Source organism: Gigantopelta aegis, chromosome 10 (genome assembly GCF_016097555.1).
Source record: "Gigantopelta aegis isolate Gae_Host chromosome 10, Gae_host_genome, whole genome shotgun sequence".
Classification (NCBI taxonomy): domain Eukaryota; kingdom Metazoa; phylum Mollusca; class Gastropoda; order Neomphalida; family Peltospiridae; genus Gigantopelta; species Gigantopelta aegis.
Genome location: NC_054708.1, coordinates 52923092 through 52934285, shown reverse-complemented (window position 1 = coordinate 52934285; position 11194 = coordinate 52923092). Strand labels below are relative to the sequence as shown.

General features: G+C 35.8%; 1 protein-coding gene across 1 annotated transcript in view; it reads right to left on the bottom strand.

Annotated features, from left to right (window-relative positions):
* Positions 1–359: 359 nt before the first annotated feature.
* LOC121383018 (glutaredoxin 3-like) overlaps positions 360–11194 on the bottom strand; it is a 37544-nt gene continuing 26709 nt past the window's right edge. The window contains exons 8-10 of the mRNA XM_041512753.1: positions 6124–6234; positions 5061–5193; positions 360–1180 (exon numbers count right to left, since the gene is read on the bottom strand). Of these exons, the coding sequence (XP_041368687.1) occupies positions 1130–1180; positions 5061–5193; positions 6124–6234 (295 nt within the window). The 3' untranslated portion in view covers positions 360–1129. The remainder of the gene's footprint in view (positions 1181–5060; positions 5194–6123; positions 6235–11194) is intronic.

The following is an 11194-nucleotide window of genomic DNA, read 5'->3' as shown; positions in this document are numbered from 1 at the left end:
TTTAACTAAAGACTAGTAGGCAAACGCACGTGTTAACTGAAACTGACAACAGGCTGTCCTTTGTGCTTTGCCGAGCTATGGCGGCACAGGCGACGAATCAAGCGTATACGTTTGACGATATCCGTTCATAGCGAATACACACGACTTTTTTAAAAGTGCATTTGAGCTTGTATTTCACATTTATACATTATGTTATAATATGGTAACCAGAGAATGTAACTTTAAATGTTGCACCCCTTCACTAGAAAAATACTGTACACACCCATGAACAGTAGCTGTGGGTATAATGTGTACTGTACAATTCAGATACCTATTTTTTTTAGTTACTACACTTTGACAACAGAACACAAATGAAGGTAGTGGGTTGTATTTGTTTTTAATTTAAACTTGTTAAAACATAAAAACAAGTCTATTTTCATAGCATACTCATTTTAATATATCCTGGAGTACCGGTAATCAACAGTCATGCACGTAAGAACAAACAGTAAAGTAAACATGTGTAACCAAAAAGAAATAAAACAAACATTATTTACTTAAATAGTCCTTTGCTGTATATAACACATTATTTGTTATTAACATTTACTGTCAAATTCATTTGCCAAAGCAAGTTTTTCAATAGCACCCATTTCTGGCGTGCTACGTAAAACGTAACAAATAGTTGCACATTCCATGTTCGGCAATTTCCGTCTCTGGACCCTTATATTTGGTATTGTAGAAAACTAAGTTTTCACTGATGAAAAAACAAATGATGTAAATCACATATCAAAATGTTTTTCATTAATTTTTAGACATTCTGTTAATGGACCAGGAAGTTTTGTGTTATCATTTGTTGATAAATGTGACGTCACTGGTTCGCACATGCTCGTGAGCTTTAGAAAAAATGTGACGTGCGCGACTATTGATTACTCTACGATACTTATATGTTCTTTCTGAATAAAGTATAGTCTTGTTTTATTATCCAACAGATGTTTGTCCACGATCAAGTATCTTTTAATCTACGAATTTGACCACACAAAAAAAAAAATTCAGTGAAGCAAGTTGTTGAATTTGATTTTCCCTTCATAATGCTTCCGGTCGACCATTTCGATGATAAAACATGTACAGTCTTTATATTGAACACTAATACTGTTCAGTTTCCTCCCTTTAGCGTGCTCTCCAGTTCTCCCCCTTCTTTTAGTTCCTGTAAGAGAAAGCACATACTGATATTAATAACAGTAACTGGTATGAGTTACATACACTTAAACATGTTCAAAAAACAAAAAACATGTAACACAAGTTGAAAATTTAAAACAAATGGATGAAATGCATTTGTTTGTACACATACATACAAAGTTTTGTTTTTTTATTTTGTTTAACAACACCACTGGAGCACATCGATTAATTAATCATCGGCTATTGGATGTCAAACATTTGGTAATTCTGACTCACAGTCATCAGAGGAAACTCCTAATGCAGCAAGGGATCTTTTATATGCACTTTCCAGTGATGAAAATAAGCAGAAAATTTAACTGGTCCACCGGACAAATGCATCTAGAAATCTTGTCCACCTATAATTTCACTTGTCCAAATAAATTATTTGTTTTATTCAAGTGCAAGGATAATGTTCTTGATTCCTCAAAATGAAACTGCATTGAACATTTTTATTTGTCCACCGGATAAACACCAAGGTAGGCCTATATTTTGCTTGTCTGAGGAGACTCACTTGTCAGGACAAACATTTCGAACACTGCTTTCCTACAGACAGGAAAGCACACACCACAGCGTTTGACCACTTGTGGTGCACTGTTTGGAATGAGAAAAAATCCCATCAGTTGAGTGGATCCACTGAGGTGGTTCGATCCTGTGATGCAAGTACCTCAGGCGAGTGCTCAACCGACTGAGCTAAATCTTGCCCCTACATACATACAGTTAAAGACCATGCACATTGTTTTCTATCAATACATAAAACATACATCCCTCCCATGAACAGTCTACACACCTGGCCAGATGTCGGTAAATGGTACTATCAGGTACTGTAATTTACATGTTCCCTTTTCACACAAGTGAATGTGTTAACCTATATATACAGGAAACAACTTTGTAAATCGTGTTTGTTTTATATACAGTTTTCTTCTTCTTCTTGTTTTTAAAAAGAACTCATCATAGATATTCTACTCCAAAATATACTTGTGGAATATGGTTTATAAAATGGTTTCAAACTTCAAGCAGAACTGAAAAAAAAAAATGTGTCAAAGTACACACTGCTGGATTAAGCAGATTTCAATAAGTTAACATAGTGTCAGTCAAAAATCTATTCTATAGATTCACCACGTCTACATGGTATTAAGTACACCTATCTATGAGGGTGAAGACCAGGACTTTCATTATGGATTTAATACACTTCTTTAACTAACACAGGCATGGGAAGATGACAGCAACTGGGGAAGGAGGGGCAGTCATATACATTAATTGGATTTTCAAATGGAGGTGTTGCCAATGCCATCTGCCAATCTTCTGAATTGGAATTGCCACCTGAGCCCCCACCCTCCACTTCTCTTCCTATGCCTAGGGTTATGTGTAAGTTATAAATTTAGCCTTTCCAAGAAACATGTCATCACTATAAGCAGGGTTGAAAATTAACATGAAAACCATGGTCGCCAGCAGGGCCAATTGAAGAAACATCTTACTGGCCCTTCTCAAATTCAACTAGTCCTCCAATTTAACTGGACAGCAAAAATCAAAACTAGAATGTTCTTTGTTGAACAGTAACCATGTGCTCATTGTATATAGACTGTTTGCTTCAAAAGGAAACCGCTGAATTGGCATGCAACTTCATAATGAATAAAGTTAAAATTCAGATAAAAACATGTTAAAAAGTGTTAAACCCACAACTCAAATAACACTTTTTGAAAAAAGAAATTCAGTATAAAAAAAAAAAAATCTTTACAAATTACCATTAAATCATACATATTAAATCTCATTTTAATACATAAGTGAAGACAAAATGCTAGAACAGCCAAGGTATGCAGCTTGACTTATATTGCCTCAGAAGTAAAAAACATAAAAAAATAATGCAGTACAAAGAGAATAACGGTAGAACTGTGCGTGATTAGTATATAAACTAGTCTGGGTTGGCAGTCCTCTTTCTGGCAATGGCAGAGGGATAAAATAAATTTTGTGGCTATGCAAGAGGGATAACATTTCCTTGGGAGTGGCTGTCCTCCTACAGACAAAGCACTCACATGTTTGATTTGGATATTGTAAATGCTAGTAGGCTACTAATAACATCAATATCAAAAGAAAAATAAATATGTGACAACCCCCCCCCAAAAAAAAAAACCCACCCCAACCCAAAACAAATTAACAAAAAAAAACATTTCCCCCCAAAATATACGATGTATTATATTACAAAGCATAAAGCATGTGTTGTTCTTAGTGTGAGTTAAAACTACAAGATAGGTTTTGATTTTGTCCTAGAATAATGTAAGCTAATTAAATATGGTTCTTTTTTACCATAACATTGAATAACAATTGTCAAATAGTAGCTTTACCAGATAATTATGGTGTATCCAGTCCATTCCAATAAGCTGACGACTTCCAGATTTTAAAAATATATATGCAATGTCTTCGATACGTTTTGAGCTCTATTTTCAGAAAGACCCAGCCCAACGCCACAGAAGCTGAGTCTGGCGTTGTCAGAATATAGAACATGTTCTGTCTTCTGCTTCTGTAGTTCGCGCCAACACAGAGGCAATGTGTTTTGTCACATTTGATCCAGTTTCCGTGTCTTTTCTTGTTTAATTGGTACTATATTCGCCAGACACTAAAATCGATGGTCGCCTAACAGACTACCTTTCTAAAATTCTTAGTCGCCTTTAGCCAATAAAGGTCGCTATGGGCAACTGCTAATTTTCAACCCTGTATAAGCCAGACATAGCACCATAATCATGTCCTCACAGAACGGGTAACAATCAATGATTTTGAAGGTAACAAATGTAACAATAGCCAATGATAAGCAGAATGTGATACTAGTAAACAAAATGTCATTTAGTTGCTTATCATGTCACCTTTCAGAAGACTAAATTCACACAATTTTTTATTTACTGATCAGCAATTACAGGTGTGGGATATTACTCACAAATTGTCTGTGCTTGCTTAGCAGGTTATCAAATACCATACTGAACTCCTTTGAAAATGCACCATCCAGTTTTCAGTTGTTAATGCTATCGCAAGTGTGAGGTTGTTTTGGAAACACAAATTACCCTAACTCTTGTACACAAGTTTGGGGTTATTTACTGCCTACCAGAAAACATCCAGCTATACAAAATCTTTTTTACAAGTACAAATTTGACTGGTGTATATTTGCCACATTGAAGCTTGTGCCAGATTGGAAGGAAGGAAGGAAATGTTTGATTTAACGATGCACTCAACACATTTTATTTATGGTTATATGGCATCAGACTGATGGTGGAAGACCAATCTGATTAAAATCAGCTCCACTGGCCTATACTATAGCGTGTGGAAATTAAAAACCCAGTGGAGTTGATTTTAATCAGATTGGTGGAAGACCACACAGACTACTCTTTTCGATTAGCAGCAAGAGATCTTTTATGTGCACCATCCCACAGACAGGATAGTACATACCATGGCCTTTGTTACACCAGTTGTGGAGCACTGGCTGGAATGAGAAACGGCCCAATGGGCCGACTGAAGGGAATCGATCCTAAATGAATCGTGCATCAGGGGAGCGCTGTACCACCGAGCTACATCCCGCCCCTATTGCCAGACTGGAATGCACTATTTAGCCCATGTATATATATATAAATGAATTCTGAATTCACATCAAGGATCAGGATTAGGACGATTCTCACCTGTTAAAAACAAACGGTCACTAAACTACACGGGACTTTGAGACCATGTTTTGTTTAGATAAGAGATCTGGTTTACAGAGCTGTTGTTGTGGACAATGTGCACTGTATATGCATACCTTAATTATGGGACTTTGAGACCATGTTTTGTTTAGATAAGAGATCTGGTTTACAGAGAAGCTGTTGTGAACAGAGTGCACTGTATATGCATACCTTAATTATGTCGAGGCCACCAATAAGCTCTCCTTTAACATAAACCTGAGGGTAGGTGGGCCAATTTGAGAACTTCTTCAAGCCTTGTCGAACTTCTTCGTCAGTTAAGATATCAAACGTCTTGTACTGTACGCTGCCAAAAGAAGGTCGAGTCATAAACAACATTTTATTATGTTAAAGGGACATTCCTCTGTTTTGTTGCACTGAAAGATGTTTCTGACTAATATAATATTTTTACGATTAAACTTACATATTAAATATATTTTCTTGTTTAGAATATCAGTGTCTGTATATTCAATGTGTTTCTGGTTGTCATAATATTTGTAAGAAGCCCAAACTGGATTGTGTCTTCAAATAATTTTGTACATACGAAAAACATTAGTTTAGGAAATAAAATGAAATTTAACCTTGTACAAATATTAGAACAATCAAAAACATGTTTAATATACAACCACTAATATTTTATGCAGAAAAATATATTTGATATGTAATTACAATCATTGAAAAGTTCCTGTTACTCGATAACATCTTAGAAAGTGCAGCAAACTCAGGAATGTCCCTTTAAGACCTATTAAATTAATTTGTTGTTCATACTTTAAAATCAAAGTCAACAGATACTTCCAGTGATCTGACAACAACTATCCAATAATCTGCAGTGACATCTTGTAACTAACTTGATAATAAATGCATTCTAAATTATTTTTAACAATTATTAATGCAATATTTAGGATACAGTTCCTAGACAAGAAAACAGATGGACAGAAAGTTAGATTTACCTCATGCACATGGTTCATGCATTTGCCGCAAGCACTATGTGTCGTTATGAAATGTTTGCTAGCATTGTTCTTGCATTTAATGTTAAATTATCATCACAGACTAGAAACCAGTCTAGATGTTATCACGTGCCCATGACAAAACTGTACTGAATACAGACCTGATAAAAAGTATTAATTAAATCATTTTCTGTAACAAAACATTCCAATATTTTGTTAAATCACTTGTGGATGTACTTTAATGATTGAAAATTACATGTGGGTAAGAGTGATTAGTTGCAAATACTCACCCGGTTTCTCCAAGAATACCAACAAGCGTTTTGCTGAAACCACACCTGGGAGCTTCGGGACATCCTTTCATAAACACCATAACATCAGACTGCTTGACAAGGGACTTTAATCTGTGAAACAAACACATGTATGTATAGTCAGGTCAGGCAGGATGTAATGTCCTGGGCAGTGTCAGTCAACCTGAACACAAAGGATGTGACAGTTTCATGGCTAAGAATTGATGACCTTGTCAAACCATCCAAGAGTCACGGTTTGACTCTCCTGTATGTAACTGTATAGAGTACAGATGTAGTATGAAATGTTTTAGTTGCCAAATGAAAAAAAAATGTAGAGGGCTGTGTTGTTCTTCCTATGGCTCACAGTGAAAAACTGTTATATTATAAACACATAGTACGACCATATCAACTTGCCCTATACCTCGAAACATTAAATAATTGTAACCTAAGAAGACATGTAACTAAAATTAGAATATGTGCACACCGCCTCGAAATCGAAAGAGGCAGGTATCACAATATTCTCAGAAAAGACCGACTCTGCAAGCTTTGCAAAGAGGCAGTGGAAGATGAGGCACATTTTCTCGTGGACTGCAAACAGCTAGAAACGAACAGAAGAAAATATTTTATTACACTCGCACAAGAATTCCCAATATTCCAAACACTAAATAAATACGAAAAATGTTATTATATCATCAACTGCCCTAAAACACAACTCATTACAGTCGCACAACTCTGCTCAGATTTGGACACAGCACGAACTAGCCTTCTAACTAGACCCCCTGCCACTTAATAATATTTATTCATTTTAATTAACCAAATATCGAAGAACAGACAAAAGACAATAGAACCTGTTACACTACATGTACTTTATTAAACAAGAGTTGTAGGTTTTTTTGGGTTTTTTTTTTATGTTAGCGTTTAATTTTATGTACTTTATTTTTGCTGGTCAACCAGACTATGTTTTTATTATACATATATGAACATGGAAATAAAGTTATTGTATTGTATTGTATTGTATTGGGTTCCAATATTGTTTTTGAAAATGACACTTCTCGTCCCAGTAGGACCCATATCACATTCAACTTCATACTTCTACAAGGCATTGTAATGTTCCCATATCTGTCAAAACCTATATTAGCTCCGGAACTTTCTTTTCGACAGACCGTTCAAAATTGCGCCCAAATTCCTCAATCAAACTTGCGCACCTTTTCTTTTTTGGCATAATTCTTGCGCCATTCAAAATTCCATAGCACCATTACCCCCCACACACACACCTTTCCTGTCCTAGATGGAGGAGCCCAAGACAGGCGTGCTCTACAACAGCTTGCTCTGAATGTGCACGTAAAGCCATATGACCTGACCTGACCATGGGGTCTTTTAGGATTAGGAACAAAGGTTTGCTCATGTCAACTTGCACCAACCATATCAATGATCTCAGTATGAATGAATGAATGAATGAATGAATGAATGAATGAATGAATGAATAAATGTTTAAAAACACCCCAGCACAAAAATACACATCGGCTATTGGGTGTCACAAATGGTAAGTATATGAAAATATTATTTATATATAATTATGTAAAACCAGTGTAAGGAGCTGTGTATAAGACAATACATAAATCAAGGTAAGTATATTTTAAAACTTTGTATAGAAATCAGTGTTTTAAAAACTTTACAATTAATTCTGGATAGAATTTAAGATTCCAAAACATTTCTGGTGCCAAATATATCATTTCTCGTTGGCTTGAGATAATCACTCTCCACCAAAATGTGGCGCACAGTCAGTGTACACTAACAATGTTCACACTGAGCAGGAAGGTCCTTCTTTAAAATAAATGAATGTGTCAAATATGTATGGCCGATGATGGCACAGCACAAGACTAATTCATCCTTCCTGCATCGCCTGTAGGATGACTGCCACTCTCCCAGGACTGGCTTGACAGAATGAAGCTTGTTCGCAATCGCACCGTCCCAATTATCTTGCCAAGTCGAAAAAATATATTGGTTAATATGAAATTTAAAATCACTGATGGGGGCGCCAACACTGACATGGCAAGTTCAAAGCAGACTTGGCAGCAACATCTGCCTTTTCGTTACCCTTAAGGCCAACATGGCTGGGTACCCAACAAAATATAACATCTTTATTTGCAATTGATAAAAAAGACACTGTTTAGTTCATTATCAATTTGTTATCATTAAAATCCAAATATGAGACACTACAGTTAGCTAAAAAAAATATATATTCTCCGACGTCGAGAGATTTTAACATAACAATCCGTGTTTCTCCTCTGTTTTATATCATATCATATACAAATTGTATACCGGTACTGTTTATGCTGTTTATATTGTGACCATTTCTTGCAAAATATATATATTCTGTTTCAGCCAAAGGCTGCTTACAGCTGTGGCAAATAAAGTGATTGATTGATTGATTGATGAAAATAAACCGAGGTTTATTTTAACAAATTAACCTCAGTATTGCTCTCCAAAGGAAATGGCAAAGGAAATGGCAATGCAGCACAAGAGAAAACAATCCAGTTTAATTACTAGCAAGCCACCCAAGTGTCATATGCATGTACATGTAGTGTTGTATATGGTAGATACAGACCATTCTTACTATTCACTATAGACAATATTCACTCATATTTAAAATATTCAAATGGGGCTCATTCAGTTTTTATGCTTAGTACCAGGGCTATGTCCAGCCAGTTCGAGCAGAAAAATGTCCACTAGACTGGTTTTTGCGTATCACGGTAAACAAAATGGCAATGTCGGGAACCAATTAAATAGTTCGCGAAAGTTAGCGAAACGTTCACTGACTGAACTTGGGCAAGGTCTTACTTAACAGTTCACTTCCGGGTGAGTTTATAATTTTTCACTACAGTTCCTAATTGCTGCAGTTCACACGTTCACTTAGAACTAGCAAATGGTATATGTTGCTAAAACCTGTTTCATTAGCAATATTCGTTTGAAGTTGGGCAATTTAAATTAACATGGATTTTAATGGCAGATGGAATCTGTGTAGAGAGATCTGCACCAGAACCAAGTCTACCATTACCAGCCTAGAATAGTATAAGGTGTTAATCGAAGGAAAGAAATGTTTTATCTAACAACACATTTTATTTAAGGTTATATGGTGTCGGAGATATGGTTAAGGACCATACAGATATTGAGAGGGGAAACTCACTGTTGCCACTTAATGGGCTACTCTTTTTTTATTAGCAATAAGGGATCTTTTATAGGCACTATCCCACAGACAGGATAGTGCATACAGTGTCAGAGATTAAAAAATTTGGGCAGTGTCCCAGTTGGATAGTAACATTTAAAAATCTGGTATCCCACCTGAGAATTTAGTATCCCACTTAAATGAAATTCATAAATAACTTCGTAACAAACTTGGATGACACTGTTCTCGTTCCCAGTCTATTGCTATACTGCAATCGTGGAATTCGTGAAATTCGCAATCAAATGGAATTAACAAAAATATTTGCTGCATCTATTTTTGAGTGATACTGACATAAATTAATATTTAGCAGTAATCTATAAGTGTGTCTGACATTACTAATGATAAACCTACCTGTATCAATTTTCTGCAGATGTGGAAGCAACATCTCAAATAAAATTTGAAGGGAGGAAACGTCCAACAAAAACAATAGTGACTTAGCGGTTCCCAATCGATTGCTACGCCGCTATTACTGCAATGTAGCATTAGACTGGGTACGAGATGGGGGAAATATTGTTACGGCATAGCATTAGACTAGGTACGAGCTCCAAAAATACTGTTACTTAACTTCACCAGTAAATTACGACTTTCATTGTTTCAGTAAAAAATAAAAACGCACGATTAAAAAACAACAACATTATATGATATCCCGGTGGGATACTGGGTTATTGGAGTCTGGTATCCAAAATTAAATTCTGGTATCCCCGGGATATCGTTAATCTCGAACACTGGCATACCATGGCCTTTATTATACTGTGGAGCACTGGGTGGAACGAGAAATAGCCCAATGCACCCACCAATGGGAATCAATAAGGTGTTTATCAGTGCAAGATCATGGGGTGCATAAAAACCAACCTGTCATCAGCAGAGTCCCTGAGAGTGGCAAACTCCACAAACAAAGTGACGTGTTTCATACATTCACATAATTAAAATCACCAACACAGAAAACGGTAAACTAGAAATGTTTACGTTTGCATTTATTCATACACAAATATATAAACAGACTGGCCTTCTTATAGAACTACACATGTATATATACATGAAAACATCTGATCATTATAAAAAGCAGCGATGTTCACATGTTTAACTATGTGAACAGTGTCTGTGGCGGATCCAGAAAATCCTTTGGGGGAGGGGGGGGGCATGCATAGGGCCTGACCTTTTTATTTGTTGTTCCTCGGATTCTCCAACATAAATTTTTTTAATATATATATATATATATATTCTCTTCAAAAAAAGTACGGGAACCTGAAATATTAATGTTAATATCCACTATTAGACCGAACATACGTTTTGACAACAGACAACAGTAAAGAACATTCAGGTCTGTTTATCAACACACCGCAACACATTCCATAGTTTGCACATGCATCACACCCTGTACACGTGCCCTGTACACGTGCGTGGGGTGTCATTCTTGATTTTGACAATTTCCAGGAAGGTCCATTAATCACTGTGGAACATTATTTTTCTCAATTTTTTTCATTCTGTTGATCATACAGTTGCTATTGTTTTGTTTTTAGTCATTTTTATTGTCTGAATTTGCAATTTACTGATTTAAAAAAACGTGAACTTTCAAATTTCACTTCTGATTAATTCACTATTATAATATAATCATTCCCCACAGCTAATATACCTTACAATTTTGGCAATTGTAAATTCGTATTAGAGTTCCCCTACTTTTTTTGAAGAGTATATATATAATTTGGGGGGGGGGGGGGGGGGGGGGGACCTGCTGCCCCCTTTAGATCTGTGTGTACATTCAAATGCAGACAACTTCCTGCTATTCCAAAAATGTTAGATAAATACATGTATTTTATACTGTAAAAATCTAACAATTTATTCAGATGA